The following is a 27,990-nucleotide window of genomic DNA, read 5'->3' as shown; positions in this document are numbered from 1 at the left end:
CCGAACGATTCGTAATATTTCAAATATTTTTTGAATAACTGTTTGTTTTCACCGATCTTTTGGTGAGTATATGAGAAAATAGTGGAAATCACATCGATTTTACATAAATATCTGTAAAGTTTTCGTTTGCAGATCAATTTCGGTAATTTTTTTCACAGAATTCTGCTGTCTATTCTAAGTGTGCACAAACATTAGTTGACTACGGTGGGCTGGGCATTTCACAAGCAGACGACAAAATGTTAAGAATGTCAGTGAAAATGGTTCTTGAAAACGACCCAACTGGAACTAGATGAGGAAGCAGATGGCCTGGATGATCGCGAAGGTGGAAGGTGACGAGCAGAGCCTTCGCAGACAGTGTGACTAACGAAATGCAGTCATGGATCTTGTGAGATGCAGCATATACAGCAAAGGTCAATCAGGCCTTAGGTAAACTGTAATATGAAGTCCTTCGTTTCCAGGGTATTCTAACTAATTATGAGTAATGGTTGGAAACATTTTCCGTAGCTCGTATTCCATGCAGAATGGCTCCGATTTATATGAAACTTTGCGTAATTTTTTACTATGGGTAATAATTAACATTTTTGCAAAAAATCGACCACTTTGGATCCTGTTAAATTTTCATTATAGCATCCATGAAATTTTTCAAAAAATTGTAGCACACAAAAAGCATTTCTGATCGAAATTACGTCTGAGACAAAGTTTTACACAAAAATAATGTTTTTCTGGGACCAAAACATTAAAAAAAAAATGTAAAGAGCTCAAATACTTCAAAATGTTGTTGGTCAATTATAATTTTTTTTTTCAAAAATGAGCTTATTTTTAATACAAATTTATGGATTGTTCAAAACCATGGACACTTGAAAATTGACAAAAAGTCGTAAACAAAAACTTTTGGTCACATATTTGAACATTTTGTTATAACACTTTTCTGTGTATTTTTTTAAGAAAGTGGTTTAAAATGTCTTAACAAATGTTTTCTGAGTGTAAATTACACGAAAAAACACATTAACTAAAAGTTCAAAAAATTTACCTAAAGTTCTTGTTCTCCGATTTTGTAACCATAAATTTTAACATTCTTAAAGTTTTCACTTTTAATGAGCTGTTTTCTTTTTTTTTTATCATAAATCAGACAAAAACATTTTGAAATATTTTGGTTCTTAGTTTTTTAATTTTTAATTTTTCATTTGTTTGTACAGTAACCCCTCTATATATGCGCTGAACGGTATCGTCCACCCAGTGCGTTTCTCGGTTGTCCTTCAACCGATGGCGCTGAGTTTCAACTATAAACTAGTTATCTACAGAAAATCAGCTCAATTAGTTGAAGGACAGTCGAGAAATAGCGGTGTGTGAACGGTACCACCGACCTCACACATTAGAGGGTACTGCTTATTTTTTTTTTAGGAAAAAAAAAACATTATTTTTCTCTACGTTTCCATGCAAAATTTGTTTGAAAAAATTTAAGACACTATTTTGAAAAAAATTCAAGACATAAAATTACCGAATTTTAGCAAAAATGTGAATCATTGCCCATTATAAACAATTTCGAAAAAGTTCCATGTAATTCGGAGATGGTCAAGTTTTTCCGATTTGTCATTAGGCGTGAAACTACTCTATTGTTCTGGATTTAGATTCTCCACATTGGAGACTCTACATCTAGAACAATACGTGCTACGGAAAATGTTTCCACACCACGTCGGTGGGTGGTTATTTTGAAGGAAATGTGTGTTGCACTCTTGAACCTCGAGCTGGTCAGCTAGATACTTAACGTATTCAAAGTGTCGGTAGAAAATCGTGGCATAATACTTTTTCATGTACTTCTGGAATTTCACCATATTGATCTTTGAAAAGTTATACCGTTGAGCTTCGATTTTTTGCATGATTGTGCATCGATTTCCACAAAAAAAAAAAAAAATAACACTCCAAGTACTTTAACTAATCATGTTTGTAATACTCCATGCGTGAAGTTGACGTTTTACATAGTTGGAGATGATCAATGTCAAATATCAGACGTAGAGTTGTTAGTTCCGTTATAGTATGGTGTACACCGTTCAAAACGTGGTAAAAGGAATGCTAAATTCCTCAAAATTGTCCTTTGATCGCTTTCTACTTACTATGTACAGTTTTCACACTACCGTACTATAACACAGAGCTGTGAATTCTATGCTTGCTTCTCCTCATGTATCCTAAAAATGTTCACTTTAAGTCTGATATTGACGTTAAGCATCTACAACTACACTTACATTAGATTTTCAACGTACTATCATGAGCCTAAACTAGATGGATAAGTTTCCCCACCGGATCAAGTATTCCCAATTTTCCCTACCGCTGAAAAATTTATATTGAGTGTCTAACATTCAAGCATGTTCCAGCTGCCGCTGTCGTAGTGACTAGAATATTAAATGGAGCTATTTAATATTATACGCGAAAAGCGCTTGTTACCGGGAGGTGGAGTATAATCAGGGTTTATGGTTATATCTTCGGAATGAAACGTTTGATCAGGATTAAATTCAATAGGGTTCTGAAGGAAATAGAAACAAACAAAACGAAAACAGTTCCGGTTCAGCCATGACCGAGAAAACTGAGTAAGTATTACTGTTATATTTGAAAATTTAACTATTTATTTATTTATTCGAAACCAAACTGATACGAAAACAATTCATCATGGTACTTTGGGGAAAAGTAACCAACCAAATTAAATCAGCTGAAGTGGGTGAATATTACTGTATTATTGTGAATTTTTCTGGATTAATAAAAATAAAATAAAATGGAACTATTCCTCTTCGCATTTAAAGCTTATTGTTTATCGCATATTAGCTTATTGCGTGCTCTCATCTTAGTGTTCTATAGATTTACTTTAACAGTTATTAATTGAGAGCTTTCGATGCCTGTACCATTTTTGCATAAGTATAATTGTTTGGCAAGCACAATCATAGTCTATGCCCAGGGAAGTCGAGTAATTTTCTATCCTGAAAAATTCCTAGACCGAACCGGGAATCGAATCAAACGTACGAATGAGTTGAATTTAATAGTGTTCAATGGAAAATATATACAAACAAAATGGAACCGGTTGCACTTACCGTTGAGAAAAGTTAGTGATTTTAGCACTGTTACTTAAAAAATTTAATTTTTTTATCATATCTCCGGAACCAAATATCCGATCGAAAAAAAAAACACTTTCGATTTACTGGAGCCCAAAATACACTAATTGGAATATGCGTCACTTAAATTGGTTCAGCCGTTGCCGAGAAAAGTGAGTTAGTAACACACATTCACATTCATCACACATACGCACAGACATTTTCCCATCTCGTCAAGCTGAGTCGATTGGTTTACGACACCTGACCCTCCGGGCCTTAGATCTAAATTATTTTTTTCTGGAACTTCACATTTGCTGGAGCGCTACAAACAGGGAGTTAAAATTTCATTATTTTGACGCAGAACTACGTCGGTGATTTCTAAGGGTACACTTTGTAAAAAACGAAAATGAAACATATAACAAAATTATGAAAGATTTTGAACGTTAATTACTCAGCTGCACCTGGACCAACAACGGAACAAAAAAAAAAAAAAAAAAAATTGCTCAATATTTTCCATTCAAAACTGAAAGAAAATAAAAACTCAAATTGACCAATATTTTGCATGAAATAGTGCACCCTTTCATTAGCAGCTTCTTCAGAATGATGGAGAAAGTCTCTGCTTTCAAATGGTGAAGGTTCCGGGAAGGCCGATTTTTTGTTTTAGTTTTATTTTATCAAACGCACCGTGATTAATTAAAATACGTCTGAATGCAGGCGGTGATCATCATTTTTCCTCATTCAATCAGTTTTAAGTTCGGGAAACGTTTATTTAACTGACACCTGATTTTAAATACTGACTTAGATAACCAAAATGAAGTAATACTAATTATGATAGGATTTTGAGGAACAGTTAAAAGTTGTATTTTCCATTACTATAAAAGCGGTATAATGCATCGATTTATAGCAATTATTTGAATGCACTCAGTAAAATCAAGAGCCACATGAGAAAAGGGCATACAAGCTTTTTGCAAACAAACCTTTGTAGGCCATTTTCTCGCCAACCGAGGGTCACCCACGCAAATCAACAGCATCATCGGGGAGGGGAAAGTTTCCCCTACCCGGTGATGTTGATGGTTTGCGTTGGTGTTATATGGGTGGTGAGAAAAATGCATAAGAAGGTTTGTTTACAAGAAGCTTGTATGCCCTTTTCACATGTGGCTCTTGAAATAATGTAGAAGTTCATAAACATAAATTTTGCCGCGAAAAGGAATTTGAACGGTACCTCTGGCTGCACGAGAAGGAGCTTTTTTTTGACGTAGGACTACGTCTTTGATTTCTATATGGGGGTACACTTTGTGAAAACCGAAAAAACATGTAACAAATTAAGAAAGATTTTAAATTTTAATAACTCAGCTGCCCCTGGTCCAATTTCAATAATTTTATCACCAATCGATCAAAAATATGGCTACGCATCGATAACAATACTTCCGAATGTTGATTTTCAACAAGAAACTATTGAAAAATTGGTAAATGACCAGCATTGTCCAAAAGCGTCGAATTAACTAACAAATCCACCAATTACCTACATGCATATGCTGCTTCCCCAGCACAGTCGTCAGAGAGTAGTAAGTAGACGAAACAAGCCGAAGTGGTATTCGCCTCCGATCCTCGGGCGCGTGCGAATAGGGAGGATGGAGTTGCGTAATATTTTGCACACTCATCGCCATATTCAGAAACAAACGCAAATTCTTCGAGATAACTACCATCCGTCTGGCTCGCCGTGGTGGTGTCTGACGTACCTCCGGTCTGATTTACGAGGTGTGCTGAAGGTGTTCCTGAAAAATGAGATCCGTGATGCTGTCACCTACACTAAACACGCCAAGCGTAAGCGGCCATGGCTGTCATCTACGGTTTGAAGTGACAGAGACGCACTCTGTTTGGTTTCGGAGGTTAAATCATCACCAACTTTGGCAACAAAACGGCTCTTTTCAGGGACACCAAGCTTATTACAGTAAAGAGTAGGAATCGAATTCATCTGCCTGTTTGTCCATAGTCAGAACCAACGACCACACAAAATGCTCATGTAATCAAAGTGGAAGCAGGGGTACCAATTATTTTGATCAACCTTGATCAACATTGAATCGCCACGGCCGGATATTTTCGATGGAAGAAGCAACAATCTAGCATCTAATTCGACGAAGACGGCAGGAAACATTTGTGAAGCCGAGTTATTTACGAAAGAGAGTGTCGATGAAGAGAATCGATCAATGTAGATAGGACGTGACGCGAGATTTGTTTTCCGTCCTGAGCTCCAATGCTACCGACGCCAGGGAGGCAGCTCCCACACCTGGACCCTACATATCGGCCCATCAACTCATGAACAGGGGAAGGAAGGCGTGATCAGAGATGCCATGTCTTAGAACATGCCGGTGGCGCCGACTGAGATTGGACCCAGACCTGTTGGGTGAGAGGTAATCACGCTAACCACCGGCGCCGATATCTTTCAAGGTGATATCACGGCAAATGATAACGACCCAAATTTGTGTTTAGTTATCTCAGAAATAAGAAATAAAGTGCAGGAACTCAGCGATGAGTAAATTTGCCTCATGTTTCCCAGGTTTTTCCAGGGAAAAATTCCCGAATTTGAGAAAAGTAAAGATTGGATTCACTCAGTCTATGGGTACTACTCCGAGACTGAATAAAATTTTCGTCAATTTCCTAATTTTCTGGCCGATTTTTTAGGTTTTCCACAGGAAACCATGAGACAAATTTACTCATCGATGAGTTCCTGCACGTTTGACGATTATGAGTGAACTAAACTCAAATTTGGGTCGTTCTCATTCGCCGTGTACGCAAAAGGAAAAGAGCCAGTGTCGCTACTTGATAGCAAACTACTCATAATGGGAGGAGTCTTTGTAGCTTTTATACCACTTGGTTGTACATCATTCTGCTTTAACCTGAAAAGATATAAAAGAGCGCTGCTGTATGGCATAAGCATCTTTTTCACTTGAAAATTCATACATGAAACCACACAAACACAAGAAATAAAGATAATTTAAAGTCAAAAAGGCATTAGCTCATTTTCGCTTCGGACGGCGTGGTGAACAGCAATAGCAGCAGTAGGAAAATGGTGGCTAGTCCACTCCTTCACACCTAACAAGCAACAATTGACTGGTCGTGGCAAAGGAGGAAAAGGTCTGGTAAAGGAGGCGCCAAGCGTCATCGCAAAGTTCTTCGAGATAACCGCCATCGGTCGTCTGGCTCGCCGTGGTTGTGTCAAACGTATCTCCGGTAGGGAATCAAGAAAATGCTATCTTCCTATGCTTACCGAGGATAAAAATACTAGTTAACGGAGTCATGATCAGTGCACAGTAAGATCATGGATTATCATTTGTGTTACACATCATGATCAGCAACAAAAACGATAATCTACTGATATGATAACAATCACTTTGTAATGTATATCAAAATCTAGGAACTAGCTGTTTTCGGCAAAGTTGTTATAGAGGTCAAATACCCTACAATACGGATATTTTTGGAATCGGGATGACACATATATTTTGAAAATCAGTGTAGGTCGCCATTTTGAAATCCGTCATTTCGGCCGTTGGTTTCGGAAAAAAAACTGTCAAATACCCTGCAATATGGGTATTTCTGGAACTGGAATAATGTATAGATGTCGAAAATCGATGTCAACCGCCATTTTGGAATCCAATTTGGCGGCCTTTAGATTTAGATAGAACTGACAAATAAACTATTCAACATGGCGGCTGACATCAATTTTTGACATCTACACGTCATCCCGTTTTCTAAAATGCCCACATTGTAGCGAAAAGTTGTTTCTAAAATCAATAGCCGCCATCTTGGATTCCCAAATAGCGGCAGATATTAATTTTCTACATCTGCATACTATCCCTGTTCCGAAAATACCCACATTTCAGGGTAATCTTGGATTTCCAAATGGTGGCGGACATCAATTTTCGACAGTTTTTCTTAAATCGATGGCCACCATCTTGGATTTCATATTGGCGGCAAACATCGATTTTCGATCTCTATACATCATTCTCATTCCGAAAATTCACATATTATAGGGCATTTGATTAGCCTTGTCTTAAATGGGGAACTTTCAGTGACGACAGCTGATGATGATGATCTGAGATTATCGCTATTTCATATGATCATGATCTGTTACACAAATGATAATCGCATTATCGTTTCCAGAAGTGTTCATTGTGATTTATAGATTTGTACTAATCATGAATGTAACCAAAATGAGAATGCCATTATCTTTATCTGAATCGTTCATTTTGGTTCCCTGATCTCCGGTCTGATCTATGAGGTGTGCTAAAGGTGTTCCTGGAAAATGAGGTCCGTGATGCTGTCACCTACACTAAACACGCCAAGCGTAAGTGGCCATGGATGTCCTCTTCAATAAAACGGCCGGCCCTTTTCAGGGCCATCAAGCTTACATCAGTAAAGAGTTGGAATAGAATTTATCTGTGCTTGTGTGTCCATATTCAGAACCACAAGCCCCCAACGACCACACAAAATGTTCTCCAGAGTTGTAATCTTGTAACCAAACTTGGAAGCAGGGGTGCAAGTGATTTTGATTGATTCTCTTAATCAACTTTCTCTTTGAAAAAAATACTACAAATTTGGTACGCCTACAATTCAAAAACGGAAAGAGTTGAGATAATAGATAATAGATCAATTAAAAGAACTAAATGCTCTTCACATTTATTCCGTCCACTAGCGGTCCTACGTCAAGCTTCCGTTCGTGCCCCTAGGCACAGACCCTTCTACTTTTTTTTTTCTTTATTAGAGTGACTTTCAGCCAAGGACAAAGCTTAATTTGTCTATTCAAATGATTGAAATATAAATTGTTCATCACAAATACCAAAAAAATGTTACCCACGTGTTCAATCTTTTTCGTGGCCATGCTGTGCAAATATAATGAATTATCAACGGCGTGGCGGCAAAAAAAAAATCCATTCATAACCCCCAGGTACCTACCCCGTGCGGATAAAGTTGGACCAGTAGATCATGACCGCTTCCGACAGCGCTATCTCGGCTTTCGTGTAGTTCCTGGTGAAGTGGTTGAATCCCCCGACCAGCGGTGCTCCGAATAGATACGGCAGATCTTCCCCGTGGATGCAGCCTTGCCGCTGTGAAAAATAAAAGATAAAAGAGATACAATACGTAAAAAAAAAGAATAAACTGGTACACAGTGCTTGTATAAAATTCTGTCCAACATTTCAATGGCAAACATAGTTTTATATTTTCCGACTGTCCCGGCTCACTAGATGAGTTGTTTTATTTTCGGTCACTAGGATTCAACATTCAGAGATTTTCAACGCTTGTCATGGGACCAGCAAGCATAAAAAAGCTTAGCAACGGCGCGGATAGAAGCCGGACACGTCACTAGCGGTACATGACAAACGTTGTGCGATTTCAATGTGAACAGGCTGTTAAACAGGAAAATATGCCATCACGTTTGCAATATGTGATGCAGTTTGGCGAAAAAAGGAAATCAAAATTGCTCTGTGAATATGTCAGCTATGATTTGGTTTCAGAACTAGGGACGAATTCAATCCGATTAGACAACAAATCCCACATGCCGTGTTGCAGCCTGATTGACCTCAGTTTGTGTTTATTAAACATTCGAAAAGGTTCGTTTGCACATGAGCTAACTTACGCAGAATTGATTGACTGAATATTCTGAATGAAATATTGCAATGAAAATTTTATTGAATATTTACTGCAACCCATGAATATACAGACATTACTCAATGGAAAATTTTGGTGGTAGTAAAACAAACCTGATTAATAAGGAAAACTGTAGTTAAGTTTAAAAGTATGTCATAAAATTTAGCCGATTTATTTTCATTGAGATTCAACTTCATTAACTAGGGTAAATTGTTCTATTATCGACCCTCGGTAGCTGTTTTAAAAGTTGAAGCAAAATTTATGACCTTTTAATTATTTCATCAGCAATTATTTTCAATTGCCTGATATGTATAATAACTAAATCACTATATTTTACCCAGCATAATCTGAAATACAAGTTGAATTTCATGGATCTCATTGGGACGGTACTCATGGATATTTTTGGCCGCTATTGAAAATTTAGTCGATTGCTGAATTTACGTATGGGCCCAAATTAGGAGCATTCAAGCCGACATTACATCCATTTCCCCAATTGTGAAATTATTTTAAAATTATTTAACTGCCTGAACTCTGCAGGTAAATTATCAAAATTCCAAATCTGATCGAATACCTGTTAGAGCAGGAGTTCCTCAGGGTAGCATTCTTGGGCCTATATTGTATGTATAACATTTTCACTTCGGACCTCCCTGATTTACCTCAGGGTTGCCACAAATCTTTGTTCGCTGGTGACACAGGCTAAAGGAAGAAGTCTTCATGCTATTTACAGTAGACTGCTCTCTTCTTATTTACAAAAATGGAAGATTTCTCCCAACGCTTCCAAAATTCAACATATAGGGGAAATGTATGTAATGTCGGCCTAAGTGTTCCTAATTTGGGCCCATACATAAATTCAGCAATCGACTAAATTTTCAATAGCGACCAAAAATATCCTTTAGTACCGTCCCAATGACGCGTTCATCTAGATAAAATTGATAAATAGCAGATTTTTAGCGATGGGCCCAATCTGAGGTTCATAGGCCAACATTAGAGCCATTTCCCCTAATATTCCCACATAAGCCTAGAGCTTCCTTTTGAAACCTAGTAATAGTCACATATTAACTTTGAACGAAGTTCTAATTTCTTAGTCAAGCCAAGTGAAATATCTTGGATTAGTACTTGACCAAAAATTAACTTTTAAGGATCACATTAAGGGTATTGAAGCCAAATGTAATGAATATATAAAATGTTTGTATCCTCTTATAAATAGAAAATCCAAACTTTGCCTGAAGAATGAACTTGACCGGCCATGCTTTATGCTGTGTCAATATGGTCTAGTTGTTGTACTACCAGGAAAAAAGCACTTCAAAGGATTCGATATCAAATATCAGGTGTGGGTGTATCTGCCATTCCTCTTGCCGTAAACGATTCATCGTTTGTAGCATCATGGTTTTCCGTCGTGGTATTTCGTCATTATGTCCTCGTGTTGATCACATCTCGTCACTATGTATTTTGGCTTGTGGTTTCCAGTGGTTTATGATTTAAGATAACGGTGAGGTAATGCAGGTTGCCAGATTTTCGTTGATTTGCGTTATATGTTGTAAACGTCGATACCAAACGTTACTTGTGTTTTTTATGATGTTGTCAAACGTTGCTGTCATATTTAGTGTATTCTGTAGTTTAATGATGATGATTGCGAAACCGTTGTTGAAGTAGTTTGCTATTGTTGATGATTTGTGTTGAGACCATACCAAAGTGTGCTATTTTTTATCGATGCAACCTGATGGACCCAATTGGTGATAATAGTGATTTTACCTCCATGTTACGTTCTCTTGTGTTGTCCTTCTCCGTTGATCCTACCCGTCAATTCTCAATCTTCCTTATGATTTGCCTTTCGATGCCTAGTCACTATTAATGTGACTCTTCCTTCGCTATCGACGGATTGTCGACCATTATTCAGATTCACCATCCGATATATCTTAGGATATTCAAATCTTTTTTCCCTACGGCAGCAATAGTTATTTTCATTTGATTAATTTGATTTAGTCTTTAGCTCTTTAACATCATACCCAAGTAACATACAAAAGATCTTTCTGAAAAAGAATTAGAACGACTTGTTGTATTAATGTATTATAAGTGATGCATAAACATCCCATGTTTTATATGAGGTTTAAAGATGTTTTCTTCATACTTCCTAGAATTCAACATTTTCCAAAATAGCTTTCTTGTGCTTTTAACTTTAAATGTTATTTAAACGTGCATCTTACTGTTTTTATACCACTATATAACTTGTCGTATGCAAAATCAATCTTAGTTGAATTTATAAAGCTCTTGAAGAGATTCTGCACTTTCCAGATTGACGTGGACATTGACGGCGCCATTGATCGGACTGTCTAGTTAGGAAGTAATAAATCTTTCACGCCAAGGACCTGTGTTCGAATCCCATGCTCATTTTTTTTTTGCCGCTGGTTTTAATGATGTTTCCAAAACATGTTGTAAGACCAGTATTTAGTTTTATAAGCTCCGCTTCTTGCGCTTTTTAGGTAGTATAAATGTATTAAATGATGTAAATTAAAGTATTATTGATTCTATACGTAAGTCATTGAAAAGTATTGGGTATTGGGTATTTTCAGCACATAATGTTAAGATTGGAAGTTTGTATTTACTTATATTCAGTTCAAATTATTTATACTTCAACCATCTGCCCAGAGAATGCAAATATTGTCCAGTGTATAACCTCATATTCCAAATATTTAGCTGCAATGAACAGTTCGGTATCATCAGCAAATATAGTAATGTCACAAAATCACAAAACTTGTCGCATGTCATTGATATACATAATAAACAAAATGAAACCTAATTCATTTCCCTGGGGCACTCCAAGTTTATTCCCCACTGAACTGAAAATAAAAACATTGAGAAAAGTCATTTGAGTTCTGTCACACAATTAACTTTCAAACCATTTGTATACAGATCCCGAAGTTTCAAAGCGCTTTATGTTTCGCAATAACATGGGCCTAGACATAATTTCAATGGCGCGTTTCATAGCACCGACATTTACATTACGGGGGAGCAACCCACATACGTCATGAGGTACGTCAAACTGTATTATTCGGAATGTAGACTTCAGAATCGTTACCGGAATTAAAATTAGGTCAGATCTAACCATAGGTGGATACATTAATTTTTTTTTTCCAAATGGTTCCACTGTGGAGTAAAAGTTTGTTTTGAGCAATTTACTGAAAACTCGATCCAGCTACGAATTAACTGTAGATACATCAAAGATCTGTGAGAGAAAGTTGAAAACCTTGAGCTTGAGATCGTGTGTATGGAATTAGTTTGATTCCAACTGCTAAGAGTTTTGAGATACAGTAATGACTTGATCCGCTCTCATTCATCTTCAAGATGGTATTCTTTGGCGCGGTAAGACCACTTACAAAACGCATGGGTACAGCAGAACATACGATTTTCAAAAAAAAAAGGGCGGAAAATCGGGTCATCATTGTATTTTAATTTTTCTACTAAAGTCGACCTTTTGCCTCATTTTACTCTACACGTTATTCTGGGGTTACTCACTTTTGAGTTGAAAATAGCTAACTTTGGCCAAAAGGGATGTTACCCGAAAATAAGAACACCTGAATTTACTCAAATCTGGGTAAACGTGCTTGCGGTGGAAACTGGGTAGAGGTTACTCAGATTTTGACGTTTGTTAACTGGGTACAGGTTACCCATTTTTATAGAAATTAAATTTCTCAAACATGCTTACAAATAATTTTCTTTTCAGACGAAAATTTATAACAATTGATGCAACAATCAACATATATTTATAAAAATCATACAGAGCTTTGGATAAATTAAATATTTAAAAAGTTAGCTGCTGACTGTTTCATCGATGATTTGTAATCCTGCAAATCCAATATCGTTTAATGAGTCGCGGGCTTGGTCAAATGTCAAAAACTGCACCTGAAAAATTAAGAATTTAGAGGAAGTATAAAGTTAGAAAACTTTCAATGTACTTTCCAACAAGCTGCTGTCATGTGCCACCATTCAAAAAGTTTCATAGTTACTGTTTTCAACTGTATCACATCTAAACGTTTCATTTTTAGATTACGCAAAACATATTTTTTCTTTGGTGCGCCATTTTGAATTTTGGGAATTTATTATTATATACATTTACCCAGAATCTGGGTAGCTTTTACTTACAAAAGTTATCTACTCAAATTTTGACAGAGGAATGAGTGGATCTCAGTCACTGAATAGACTTAAAACAGCGTGTATCAAACTTCGTATTCAAGGTCACAAAAACAACTTTGAAAACTTCTGTCATACCAGTGGGCAGGAAAGTTTTCGACCAGGAATGTAAAATTCCATTCTGATATAAAGACAGAGTTAATGCATTGAAGAGACAAACTTTGACAATATTAGTGGTTGAATGTTAATGAACATCTCAACAACTTTTATTTTCTCCGCATACTTCGCGGCGTGTCATGCGATGTAAAATTCTTCAATCCTCAGCATCAGGCGTCATCTTTCTTTTGAAAACTCTTTGACGAAAAACTTGTTTCGGAATCCTCTACGATATCCTCCGCTGTCCAATTTGTCAGCAGAAGATAATTCGAATGCTAATGTATTCAACCCCGTCAAACGCACCGATGCCATTTTCGGAAGATGTTGTTTGCCATCATACAGCGGGTCCTTCACGGTGGTGCAAATATTTGAATACACGATCTGTCACAACTATTACAAAGCACTTTGTCACAAACAGAGCTTCGATGACACGCCTTACGGGTTGAATCATCAATCATTGTTAGATAGTGAAGTTCAGAAAAAAAGGAAATGCAAAATTTTGCTTCTCACGTGTCACGTCTATTTCAAAGTACGGAAATCTAGGCTTGAGCATGGATGGACATGAAAAAATATTCAAATATATGAAACAAAGAATAAAACAGATTGCTCGTTGCATAGTTCCTCCCCTGATCATAAATCATCAAGTATTGCAGAGCTTACCGAAAGTGCTCTCTTCACCTTGTACGTACGAACGTACGTCACCTGTGTAGTGGCTCTTGAGTGTGAATACAAAATGTGAATCAGGTGGAAAGGGCAGCATCATCGGTTCAATATTGTGCACATCCACCGGGGAGGGAACACACTAGCCACCGACCATATAAATATTCTTGCACTTGTATTAGCGCTTGCGTACTGATTGTCGGTTGTCCGCAGAGGCAAACGAAAAGTTCGCCGATTGGGGATGGGATTTTGCGAGCTGTACGTTTGTATTTTATGAGTAACTAAAAAAGTCACTCTAGTTGTAACTTTAGTGTAGGATGCTTTTCATCGACAATAATATATTTACGTCATCGAATGCCATTGATTGTCCGAACAGCTTGGTAGTTTCATACATCAGTTGTCACTACTGATGAATGTGCTAAATAGCTAAATGAAGTTCAATTTCTCTTGATGTAGATTCTAGAATTATTTATGATTGTAAATTGTAATATCACGCATTTTCACCATATTGTCATATAATACTAGTAATTCTTCTTCAGGCATTGATAAGCACAGTATTATCAACAGTCAATACGAAACTAACGATTTTAAATTGGCTAACTACTTGACTAGCCTATTGGTCCCAAGCAAATCAATTAACGTACCCCATTCTAGTTTAAATGGCAGTACTACACTATGTTTGTTTTGATTCGCTATGATAGTTTGACAGATAAAATGAGGGGTTAGTGGATTTTCCTATGTTTCGAGGGGTAAATCGATTAGGTTGGGACCGAAGATAGTACCAGAGCTGAGCCAAAATATTGAGCTCGTTTCTTCGGGAACATCTGGTCTTATGGTATTAAGGGGCTAGCTAGTTAGTAACTATTACGGGTTAGTCAGTTCGACATGTTAATCAAATGGAAGTGGATCATAACACTGAGGTGATTGTTTATAGACTAGTTCCTACAATTACACTGTGTAACACGATTTTCTAGGACAGAACAATTTGACCATATCTGACATTCTTATGGTATAGTGAGTTAAAGTCTAGAATACACTTTTTCCTTAACACGGTTCAGACTTGAGCCGCGTCTTTGAGAGCAGCAAGCTTGCAGTTCGGGATGCTCCGCGTACTGAAGACACCTCATTGTTATTAGAAATATCTCCGAAATGAAGCGTTGAGCATAATAATATTCAAATGCATAAAGGTACCAAATCAAAGTAACGTGTTAAGTAGGCTAGGGCTTTTTATTGAAACTAATCGTATTGTCAATACATTCAATATTGACGCTAATACATCCATATTGACAATATCTCTGTATTCACACCATAAATGTTATTGTCAATAATTCCCCTTCCCGTTAATTAATTGATAGGGTAGAGAACTACTTCGGCCTAATCGCCCATTTTGGGCCTATCGAGCAGAAAACTTCAAATAAATCCACGATTTCAGAGTTAACTAGTCAATTATGCGTTTGGTACGATGCTTTAGTTAATAAGCTACAGAACGAAGTCAATGAGAACGCGTGATATGAAGGTTTGCACCTATTATTCCCAGAAAAAAAAGAAGCGCTCCGACCGAAGCAATTTTTATCTTCATCCGATAGGCCGAAGTGAATTCATTGGCTTTTCAATGGCGTTTCAATGCGTTAGGCCGAATTTAGAATCCGTAGGCCGAGTTTGGCATCAAGAAGCAGTATTAGACTTTTGAAAATATCTCAACGATTGGCTTCTATTTATCAAACTTTACGGTACATACGGAAAGGTAAATAAATTTGGAAGCCATTAGTAATAATAAAACTCCGTTTGGTGATAAACTACGCTAGATTAAGAAAGACTAAGTGCGGTTTGTGCTTAATAGGCCGGAAATGGGGTAGTTAACTCTACGTGTGAGTTTCGCTTTTTTCCTTTGATTTGTTTTCCGTCGACCTTGTTTTTCGTGCTGAGCACCAATACTACCGACGCAAGGGAGGCAGCTCCCAAATCTGGACTCTACCTATTGACCCATCAACTCATGAACCGGGAACCAACGGCAGAGATGTCATGCCTCAAAATATCCCGGCGGCGCCGCTGTGTGGGGTTCAGTGTAAGTACACTCCACACGACAGAAGTTTCATAAATCTTTACTATATTTGTAATATTTTTGCTCCTTACAGGGTTGCTCTTTTCTAAATTTCTTATATCCGATTAGCTATTCCGAGACAAATGACAACTTTTCTGACAAAATATGGTCCATCTACTGCTGTAGTCAAACAAAAAGGAAAATATTCAAACACAAGTTCAAATTTTTTTGATTCTGCGTCAATGACAATCATCAATATTTTCGTCATCAATATTTGCATCAATACTATTGAAAATACTTTTGAGTATTGACAATATGTTTGCTCGTGTGGTGGGCGCTTTAGGGCATAAGTATGTGCTAGACTTTAAGATAGACTTAGAACAGAAAAAATATAGCCATATTTGGCTAGTGGAAGTGAGCCAGCTATGGCACTGGTGCTCCAATTTTTAACCCTAGGGCGTAACTTAACTTTGAAATAATTTTCATGGATTCATTTGCGTAGACATATGACAAAACTGCTCTGTGTGATGGCAAACAGTGTAGTTCAATTTGTTGTGCAGTGAAAAAAATTATTTTTAATTACGTGTGAAATTGTGTTGTGTGCCGCGATTGATTAATTGCAACGCGTGCCCAGTTGTATTTAATAACAGGATAAGTAGGAGAACAGGTTACAAAAGTAGCCGTTCTCGTAAAATTTTGCTTATTCTTCGATCCCCCCGGCGCACTGAAAGGAAGCAATTGCTTTCCTATAGGGTTAACTACCCCATTTCCGGCCTATTAAGCACAACCCGCACTTAGTATTTCTTAATCTAGCGCAGTTTAGCACCAAACGGAATGTTATTATTACTGATGGTTTCCAAATTTATTTACCTTTCCGTACGTACCGTAATATTTGATAAAGAGAAATCAATCGTTGAGATATTGTCAAAAGTCTAACACTGCTTCTTGACGCCAAACTCGGCCTACGGATTCTAAACTCAGCCTAACGCATTGAAACGCCATTGAAACGCCAATGAATTCACTTCGGCCTATCGGATGAGGATAACAATTGATTCGGTCGGAGCGCTTCTTTTGTTTTTGTGAATTATGAGTGCAAACCTTCATTTCACGCGTTCTAATTGACTTCGTTCAGTAGCTTATTAACTAAAGTATAGTACCAAACGCATAATTGACTAGTTAACTCTTAAATCATGGATTTATTTGTAGTTTTCTGCTCGATAGGCCCAAAATGGGCGGTTAGGCCGAAGTAGTTCTCTACCCAGTAGCTGCGGTGGTGAAATCGATATTTAATTGTCTCTTCTGTACCCTGTGTATTGTTGCATGCAGCGTCTGTTGACTGTGTTTAGGTAGATATGGAATGTCCAAAATGCGAGTCGGGGGTAATGGCAAGCGATCTGCCGTTAACCTGTAGTGGTAAGTGTTCTCGTGTGTTCCACATGAGATGCACTACACTTACAAGGAGTACGACAAAGGTTGTCATGGAGAATGTTAATCTCCTATACAAGTGTGACGATTGTCTGTCTAGTTGTGACGAGCCGAGTGATTCGATCTCGCATGTTATAGCGAATTCGTTTATTATCGGGGTTGGAACCAGTTCCAACCCAGTGCGAAACCGAACTTTTTGTCAGTGCGAACCTCAACCTGAGCTGGGTTTTAAAAACAAACGATCAAACTGACGTTTGTCAGAAAACAAGCAGACCCAATCTTGATACCCGATCCAGGTTGGAACTGAATAATAAACGAATTCGCTATTAGAAATATTGAGGAAGAAGTGAAGAGAATATCTTCTATTTCGGCCTCGATCACAAACATGCGAGATCAGATTGCTGCTCAAATTGATAACGCGTTGAAGACCGGTATGGAAGCTATCCGTTTAAATGTAAATGGTACCCTGAAGGAAGCCGTTGGCGGACTTGAAATATTATTAAATGAAAAATTGGAAAATATGACTAGTTCATTTTCGAGAATTATTGCGGACAAAAATTTAGTTGCAATGAATAATAGTAGTGGATCTGGGCCGATTTCCTCTGAAGCGGGTCAAATCCCCGATGGTAATAGTAATAGTCATGACGAAGAGAATTCTACTAATAATAAAGTTAAATGTAGTTTCGCGGATGCTTTGAAAAACGGACAAGGGGACGGTAAAAGTAAGGATATCAGTAAAAATAAAGTTGAAAATGATAAAAGTAAGTTTGAAAGTAAAAAACTGAACAACCGTAAGGCTCGCCCGGTCATTGTGATTAAACCAAAAGAGTCCAAACAAGACTGCGAGGAAACTCGCAAGTTTTTGAAAACAAACCTGGATCCAAAAACACACAAAATCAGTAACTTTAGAAACGGGAAAGATGGCTCCATTATTGTTGAGTGTGCAACAGGATACAATGTAAATGAGGTGAAAAAGGGCATTGAAAGCAATTTGAGTGAAAACTACATCGCTACATCGGTGCCAATGTTAAAAGTGGTGGGCATGAGCGATCAGTATTCCTCCGATGTCTTCATTGACTTCTTAAAAAGTCAAAATGAAGACATCGCAATTAATGATGTAAAAGTAGTTAACATGTTTGAAAATCCACGCTTCACTTACAACAAGTTTAGTGTTGTGATTGAAGTCGATATCGAGACGTATAAATGTTTGTTATGTGCGAAAAAAGTAAATGTAGCGTTTGATCGGTGCTCGATAGTTCCCGCGATTAATGTTTTGCGATGCTTCAGATGTGGAGAATTTGGGCACAAAAGCACGGATTGCAAAAATTGCGAACGATGCTCTAGATGCAGCAAACAACATAGCACCTCTAAGTGTACGTCAACTGTATTGAAATGCGTTAATTGTTTAAAAACTAATAAGGAGCGTAAATTAAATCTGGACGTCAACCACGCAGCATTTAGTTCTAATTGTTTTGTGTATAAAAAACTATATGATCAGAAAAAAAGCAGCTTACATTTCAATAAATAGCAACCAAGTTCCAGTAGTAATGTGAGTAAATGAGAGATTTTGTATTTGAATATTGCGAGGTTATCTACAAACTACGTAACATTACGTCAGATTGTAGAAGATAATCGTCCACTTTTGGTTTTGTTAGCAGAAACACATTGTAGACATTGAATCTTTTGATCAGTATAGCATTCCGGGATATAAAGCTGCTGCTTGTTTGTCACATTCGAGGCACACTGGCGGTGTTGCTATTTATGTCAAAGAATCAGTTCAATTAAATCTTCGCCAAAACGAAGTTATTGATGGCAATTGGTTCTTAGGCATTACAGTTGAACGTGGCATGAAGATGGGTAATTATGGTGTTTTGTATCATTCTCCCAGTTCAAGTAATCAGCGTTTTATTGAAATTTTAGAGAACTGGTTCGAGACATTTTTAGATTCTAGTAAATTAAATATACTTGCGGGTGATTTTAACATCAATTGGCATGATACTAGCAATTCCAACCATCTGAAGCAATTGGCAATTTAAAACAATTAGTAAGCGAATGTACGCGTATTTCCCGGCACAGTAGAACTTTGATTGACCATGGTTATTCTAATTTTGATTCTGTCAGTTCAGTTACTCAAGCTGATTTGAAAATAACCGATCATGAAACTTTAGTAATTAATGTCTTAGACAGTGTTAACGATAACGATAATTTTGTAAAATTGAAGTGCTGGAGGAAATATTCGAAGCAAGCTGTTTCGAATCTTGTTGAAAGAAGCGTGGATTTTCTATTAGTAACCGGAACTTTAGATGAAGATGCAGCTGTTCTTACTAACGTTTTGAAAACTTGTACCAATAAATTAGTTGAACAAAAGTTTGTTTCTTTGAAAAACTCGAACAGCTGGTACAATTTGGATCTTTTGCGTCTTAAACGTAAGAGGGACAAATGGTACAAAAAGTTTTGTAGATCTAATAGTGATAATCATTGGAATAGGTACACGGTCGCGCGTAATAAATATTCACAATCAATTAAGAAAACTCGATGTGCATATATTCAGAGGAAAATTGATCAGCATCAAAACAACAGCAAAGAGTAATGGAAAATTTTGAAATCTTTGATGAAGCCTAGTAATTGTAAATCGCGGACCATAACTTTTGATGGCATATTAGAACAGTCAGAACCAGTAATTGCTTCTAAGTTTAATGACTATTTCGTCGAGAGCGCTTCACTGATCAATCAATCTATTGAACTGATCAATGAACCGGACGAAATAAAACAGCCGATTAATAGTAATTGTAGATTTAATGACATTAGATGAACTTAAAAATATTTGCTTTTCATTAGGAAAAACGGCTGGAGTAGATAATGTTAATGCTAGAGTTATTCAAGATTGCTTTCATGTCATTCGACACACTCTGCGGGACCTTATAAATCAATCATTGCAATCTGGGCACGTGCCGCATATTTGGAAAGAATCTTTAGTTGTTCCTATTCAAAAAGTTGCTGGGACGATTAAAGCCGAAGAGTTTCGTCCCATCAACATGTTGCACACATTAGAGAAAATTTTAGAACTTGTTGTAAAAGGCCAGCTGTTAGAATATTTAAATAGTAACTGTTTGTTGATACCGGAACAATCGGGATACTTGTGAAACCGCGTTAAACTTAGTGTTAGCTAAATGGAAAGAAAATTTGGAGCATAAAGATACGATTGTTGCTGTGTTAAAAACGCGCTTTTGAGACAATTTATAGGCCCTTATTGTTGAGAACAATCAAGTGCTTTGGAATTTCGGGTTCTGCATACAAATGGTTTGAAAGCTATTTATCTGACAGAACACAAAGGACTGTTTTTAATGATTTTGTATCTTGTCCCGTTGACAATTACCTTGGAGTGCCTCAGGGAAGTGTATTAGGGCCCCTTTTATTTATTATGTATATTAATGACATGCGACGAGTTTTACGGTTTTGTGATATTAATCTTTTTGCTGACGATACTGTCTTATTTATTGCAGCTAAAGATTTAGAAGAAGCCGTTTCACGCTTGAATGAAGATTTGCGTTCTCTAAGTAGATGGTTGAAGTATAAACAATTGAAATTGAATATAAGTAAAACTAAATTCATGGTAATTTCGCGGAATCGTGTAGATGATGATGTCTTTGTTGTTATTGATGATGAGACAATTGATCGCGTTCAGGAAACTAAATATCTTGGCGTGATTATTGATGACAAACTCAAGTTCAATTCTCATATTGACAATGTCATCAAGAAAATTGCCAAGAAGTATGGAATTCTATGTCGCTTGAAAAACGATTTAACTATTGGTAGTAAAATACAGTTAAACAAATCAATCATCTCCCCTCATCTAGACTTTTGCCCTTCTATTTTATTTTTGGCCAATGAAACACAAATATCGAGATTACAGCGTTTGCAGAATAAAGTAATGCGTTTGATTTTAAGATGTAATAGATTCACTTCCTCAACTTTTATGCTGGACGCTTTGCAATGGCTGTCAGTGAAGCAAAGAATTGTGTTTTTGACTATGGTAATCATTTTTAAAGTAGTTAACGGTTTGCTGCCTCGATATTTGTGTGATCGGATTGAAAGAGGAAGTGATTTTCATAGATATAACACTAGATACGCGGATGAAGTAAGAACACCACATCGTTTGAATAATGCTTCACAAAATTCATTGTTTTTCAAAGGTATAAATGTTCTCAATTCGATGCCTAGACACATCAAGCGTGCAACTACACTTACAGAATTCAAGAGACGCTGCATTTCACATGTAAAAGCTGTTTATTGAGCAGTTAAATTTTTATGAATGGATATATCATGTATCTTGACAAAGTTATCACTAACGGATTATTTTGTATGAAGACTGTCATAAAGACATTTTAGTAATTTGTGTAGCATATACAAAAAACTACATTGTTTGCATCGATGGTGATGATGGATTTTTAGTTTTTTGATTTTGAAGTAGTAATAATAAAAATAGCTTTGAGTAGTCTACAACGGTTTGAGCCTCGCGCGCGGAATACAGGTATAAATGACTAATACGTGGAAATTGTGGCAAAAGCCTTGAATTAGTAAAGGATTGGCTGGAAGTCGTTTCCTTGGATATAGTCCTGGCACTGCGGAAGCTTAAACGTGTAAATCCCAGGTCACGTGTAAATGGAAGTATTGTCGAGGACTATACTTGGACTTTTGATAACTAGTTACACCTTTGAATGTTTTTGGTTGATGCCTATAGCATATTTAACAGGACATTTATATCTGTAGTTGTAACCAGCTTGATTTTGTTTGCAAACCTGGTTAAAATGTTTATATTTAATTATCTTAAAGATAACTCGTCCAGCTCAAACCTTTGTAGGGGTAAGAGGTGGGACCATCATCATCAAAATGTATGTTCTAACCTTATTATATATTCTAATCAAATATGGTTAAATTTTTCTGTCCTAGGAAACCAAAAATAATTTTCCATCCTATTGGGAGCATTTTAAGAAATTCTTGCAAAATAAATTCCCATAAGAACACTGAGAGATGAAGGTTTTGATTTATTTCAATTACGAGAAGTATTGGGTTGTCGGGAGCACAGCGAGCAGCAACATAATTTTCGTCCCAGGCGGAAAATGTTTCTCGGCACCACCCATACAGGTAGAGTGCGATTATCTGTTAACTCTACTTATAGGCACTCTACATGCAGGTTAGTGTTATCATTCACTTTTCCTTTAGTTGGTTCAGGAAGGCGGACCAGTCTTTCATTGGTTTTGTTAAGATTCTTCTCTACTTCAATGATGATGATTATAATGGTTGACGACACCGCTGTCGTGAAAGGGGGTGGGTTCTATCATCACCGCCATACTGTCATTCAAAATTTCCCTTTTGGGCCATTATCGCCGTCGATGAACGAGGGTAACGACCGCATAAATCACCGTCCCAACATGCTTTGCCCTCTTGGTGAATCCTTATTATTTCATATCATTAAACATATTTTAAGTTTTTTTTCCATAATCTAAAAGATGACGTTTTGATACGTGATTAGAGCAGTTGATGTTTATATAGAGGGAAAGTTATTAATAAGCTTAGGAGCAGTTCCACGCCAAAGGACGTATCTCCATCAATTACTGTTATTGGTCGAAAGGTACAGTAGCAGCACCTACCCTACCCGTGTCCCCTCGAGATCGTCAAGTCGACGATGACAGGAGCACATACCGTGGTAGAGGTAACAATAGCTGCAATTTCCAAACCTACGACTGCCTTTCTTTAGATAACAACTGGAGTGCGGTAAAAATCGGTAGAACTGTTTCAAACACATCATCGGTACTTGAGCGGTTGGCGATCATCTCTTTTTGCCAGTGGTGGCGGGGGGACACCCCTAACAATCCCTCTTCAAAGGGGGAGTTTGGTAAAGAGATATAATAAAACCGATTTGTACCTTCCTAAAGTTGTCCTAGCTCGCTTTCTACTCTCTATATGTAATTTTCACACTGCCGTACTCTAAACGTAACTATCAATTCTATACTTTCATCTTCTTATCTATCGTATAAAAATTACCACTTTAGTCTGTTATTTGAAATTAGCATCTTCAACTATGTAAATCGTTGACTTCACGCAGAAGTAATACTAAACATGTTGTCAAAGTACTGATTGTACGGCAATTTGAAGTGATAACTTTCTGATATCTTTGGAGAAGTTGTTAAGCAGATACTTGGCCACCTTTTGGAATCAATCAGTTTCTGGTAGGGCACAAGTCCCTGTGGAAGATCCGGAACATCCGTAAAAGTGGTCAATTCATGAAACTGACCCTAGAGCTCCGCGGTTTTTTCGAAACAACTCATAGACGTCATATCACAATAAATTTAGAGTTGTGTTCGGAATATGGACTCTTAATACTACGGGATGGTCCACCGGAAGATCCGGAACATCCGTAAAGGTGGTCAATTCATGAAACTGATCCTAGAGCTACGCGTTTTTTTTTTTTTTTGAGACCACTCATAGACGTATTATCACAATGGATTCAAAGTTTTGACCAGAAAATTTAAACTGGGGACCACGGGATAGTCCACTGAAAGATCCAGAACATCATAAAAAGTGGTCAATTCATAAAAATGATCCTAGAGCTCCGCGATTTCCTAGAAGCCCCTCATAGACATCTTATCAGAATGAATTCGGAGTTGTGTTCAGAATATGGACTCTGGAGACTACGAGATGGTCCACCAGAAGATCCGAAACATCCGTAAAAGTGGTCAATGCATGAAACAGATCATAGAGCTCCACGGTTTTTTTTTTCGAAACCACTCATGGACGTCTTATCACAATAAAATCGGAGTTTTGACTAGCAAATTTAAACTGGGGTCCATGGAATGGCCCACTATCCGAAACAGTCAAGAGAAAGAAGTCAGAAATCCAAGGAATTCATGTTCAAAAATTCCACTAAATGAACCTAGAAGTTATTAAATACTTAAGTACCACCATGATATTAAAAAAAAACAAGTCTATAAGCAATTCTAAGAAAACCACAGAGTTCTTAGATCAGTTTTCTTGAATTAACCACTTTAACGGATATTTCGGGTTCTCCGGAGAACCATCCAATGACCCCGGGTTCCATTTTCCAACCACTCCAATTTCATTCTGATGAGACGTCTGTGATCTTCCAGAGGAGCGTTCCATAGTCCTTAGGGTCTATTTTCCGATCACAACTCCGAATTCATATTTATAAGACGTCTATAAGAGTTTTCGAAAAAAACACGGATCAGTTTCAAGAATTGACCACTTTTGCGGATGTTTCGAATCTTTCGGAAGACCATCACCTGGTGCCCAGGGTCCATGTTCTGGTCATAATTCCAGATTCATTCTGATAAGACGCCAATAAGTGGTATTGAAAAAAAAACGGACCTCTAAATAGACTCAGTTTCAAGAACTTAACACTTTTATGGATGTTCCCAAGGGTCCATTTTCCGGTAACAACTCCCATTTTATTCTGATGAGACATCTATGAGTGAGTTCGAATAATCAAAAGAGCTCTAGGATCAGTTTCATGAATTTACCTCTTTTAGGAATGTTTTGGATCCTCTGGAAGGCCATTCCGTGTACCCAAGTGTAAATTTTCCGAACTTAACTCCGAATTCACATTGATAAGACGTCAATGAGTTGTTTTGAAAAAAGGAGGAGCTCTAGGATCAGTTTTTATGAACTGACCACTTTAACAGAGGTTGTGGATCTTCCAGTGAACCATCCCGTGGTCCCCAGGGTTAATATTCTGGTCACAACTCTGAATTCATTCTAATAAGACGTCTTTAAGAGGTTTCGAAAAAACGTGGAGCTGTAGGATCAGTTTCATGAATTGACCACTTTTACGGATGTTACGGATGTTTTAGTGGACCACCTCGTGGTTTCCAGTGTCCAAATTCCGGTCATAACTTCACAATAATTATGATTAGACTTCTAAGAGAGGTTTAGAAAAAACCGCGAATGTTTAGGATCAGTTTCAGTCTCAGCCGGTGGTGTAGTGTAAGTGTGATTTGAGGGGCACGCAATACAAAATAATGAAATGAAGTTAAAATGCATTCAAAAGTACTTAAAGTAATTTATGCGTTTTGAAGTAGTACTGACGGTAATTAAAATTAACTATCCGTACGTAATGTAATTAGAAGTATTGAAAATGTAATTAATGTACGTTAATTATGAAAAGTTGACTGTAATAAATGGACTATAATAATGTTCTACACTGTGTAATTTATATAATTGAAGCAGTAGTTAATGTAATAAATTTAAATACAGCCGTTGCACTATGGGCAAAAATGGGTCCAAAATTACCCAAAATTCAAGATCTCAACAGTACGCTGAATTCCGGCCATGAAAAACGACTTTTCCGAAAAGAAATCATAGTGCGTTGCCTGCGTCGGAGTTAAAGGTTATTGCGTGCCCTTAGGCGGATTATCTCTCATCCCAAAAGGCCTGGGTTTAATCCTAGTCGGCACCGCCGGGATTTTCTAAGATATAAAAACACCTTCGGAAGGGAAGTAAAACCGTTGGTCCCCGGTCTATGAGTTAGTTGATGGGTCGATAGGTAGGGTCCAGGTGTGGGAGCTGCCTCCCTGGCGTCGGTAGCAATGGTATTTAGTACGGAAAACAAGATCGACGGCAAACAAACCAAGGAAAAAAAAATATGAATTTACTATTTATACGGATGTTCCGGATTTTGCGGTGAACCATCGCGTCACAAACTTCGAATTCATTCTGATAAGACGTCTATGAGTGGTTACGAAAAATACGCAGAGCTTTAAGATCAGTTTGACCACTTTTACGGATGTTCCGGATCTTCTAGTGGCCGGAGGCAGCGGGTTCGATTCCCGTTCCGGTCGAGAAACTCTTTCGGGTTGGAAATTTTCTCGACTTCCCTGGGCATAGAGTACAAATTCATGCATTGGTACTGGCATCGAAAGCTCTCTAATGATAACTGTGGAAGTGGATTTTGTAGAACAATAAGTTGAGAGCACGCAATAAACTAATATGCGCTAAGCAATAAGCTTGAAATGCTTATAAGAAGAAGAAGGATCTTCTTGTGGACCATCCCGTAGTTCCTAGTGTCCATATTCCGGTCACAACTCCGTATTAGTTCTGATAACGTATTTGTGAGTGGTTACAAAAAAAACCTGCAGCACGAGGATCAGTTTAATGAATTGACCACTTTTACAGATGATCCGGATCTTGTAACCGATAAGTGATGATAGCGCCGCTACGAGCAGAGCGGTCGGGGTTGAAACTGAACACATAAAAACAGGTACAACAGAAATTGAAAACTCCCGTAGATTAGCCTCGGATCGCACTATTTTTTTGATGGTTGTAGTCTTCGCTAAATATTATTGTTTCACAATTTAAATTTGTGAAGCGCAACATCGTATGATGTTTTTTTTACCCAATCAGAGCAGAACACGTAAGAATTCTATTCAATTCTCGTACCCACGAAGTGGAAGATAATTATCCTGATGTGAGCTACATTTCATTCCGGTGAGACCTGTGCGAGCGATCGGATCGTTAAGCAGATTTTCTGAAGTCAGTAGAAAATACCGTGTGTGCTTTAAAAATTTGCCACAAGTGTAGTATAGTGCGGCTAAGTGAAGCCTAAAAGGCTATAGGCAAAAAGGTAACAATATACTGCAAATAGTTAGACCGATAGGTTTCCCTAAAAGTTTTCGTTATCGCCTGAAGAACCTTCAGGCGAAGGTTTTTTATTGGGTTCTAGAAGTCACCATCTTCGCGGTCATACCGAGCACCCTGCGCTCCCAGATCTGCGCGTGCCACATGCGGCTCCGAGTAGTTCCTCGGCGGCGTCCGAGTCGAACTAGGCCCACGTGTGGACTTGTCCACCATCGACCGTTTGTGTGACGACGAAATCGAGCAGTTGCGAGAGTCGCACCATCGACTGTGTGGAAATCGGAACGCTACGCTCCCAGACCACAGACCAGCGTGGGAAACGAAAACATACCAGGCACCCCACGCTTCAAGATCTGCGCGTGCCCCGTGTGGCTCCGAGTAATTCCTTGGCGGTGACTAAGTCGAACTAGGCCCACGAGTGGAGTTGTTTCACCGTCATCATCGACCGACCGTGTAATGACGATAGTGAACGGCGTCGATAACAGCACCGTCGACTGCGCTCCCAGACTAGCGTTTGAAACGTGGTTGCTCCGAGTAGTTCCTTGGCGGCGACCAAGTCGAACTAGGCCCACGTGTTTCATTAAGTGCATCTACGTCGGCGATTGCGGCGTCATCAGCGAGCACCGTCGGCTACGGTAACTGCAGCAGAAAATACCAGGTTAGATCGAACCAATTTTATATTACGTGCACGTTTAAGGCCTTAGGACAAAAACCCCCAGAATAAATTGAGTGTCAAAGTTTAGTCCTTGCTTCACATTTTCTTGTCGACCGCTGGGTTGATCTGTGGAAGAATCTAGCCTATATCAGGAGATTTTGGTTTTGTTCGCGTTTTGGGTTTTGCCAGTAATTTTTGGTAGTTCTTACCTGACCTGCCCTGAGAGGACTAGCCGGGTACGGTATTTGAACACACCCTCTCGCAGTACGATTTATCGTACTGGCGCTTAAGCGAAAGGGTTTTCGAAAGGGTAGTTCGTTGAGGAGCTTGCTGATTTTGCGGACATAGTTCGAAAACATTCTGCTGTAAAAATAACTATGGTTTAGTGAATATATCCGCTGTTTTCTGCTTTTTCCGCCTTGCCATCTACCCTACTGTTACAATCTTTCAGTGACCATCCCGTGGTCTCCATAATTCATATTCCGGTCACAACTCCTAAATAAATCTAATAAGACATTTATGAGTGGTTTCAAAAAATCCGCTTAGCTCTAGGA

At 37.9% G+C, this 27,990-nt stretch overlaps 1 protein-coding gene across 2 annotated transcripts in view; it reads right to left on the bottom strand.

Annotated features, from left to right (window-relative positions):
• Window positions 1–27,990, bottom strand: part of Nlg3 (Neuroligin 3) — a 199,656-nt gene that overhangs the window by 14,714 nt on the left and 156,952 nt on the right. For both annotated transcript variants that reach the window (XR_010518351.1, XM_065231927.1), the window contains exon 9: window positions 8,031–8,182. Coding sequence is in view for 1 of the 2 variants with exons in the window: in XM_065231927.1 (XP_065087999.1) it covers window positions 8,031–8,182 (152 nt within the window). In the remaining variant the exon portion in view is untranslated. The remainder of the gene's footprint in view (window positions 1–8,030; window positions 8,183–27,990) is intronic.

The sequence above is a fragment of the Ochlerotatus camptorhynchus genome, unplaced genomic scaffold, assembly GCF_037179485.1.
Source record: "Ochlerotatus camptorhynchus isolate MF236.1 unplaced genomic scaffold, CSIRO-AGI_Acam_v1.1 ptg000035l, whole genome shotgun sequence".
Lineage (NCBI taxonomy): Eukaryota > Metazoa > Arthropoda > Insecta > Diptera > Culicidae > Ochlerotatus > Ochlerotatus camptorhynchus.
This window is presented reverse-complemented; position numbering and strand designations above follow the sequence as displayed.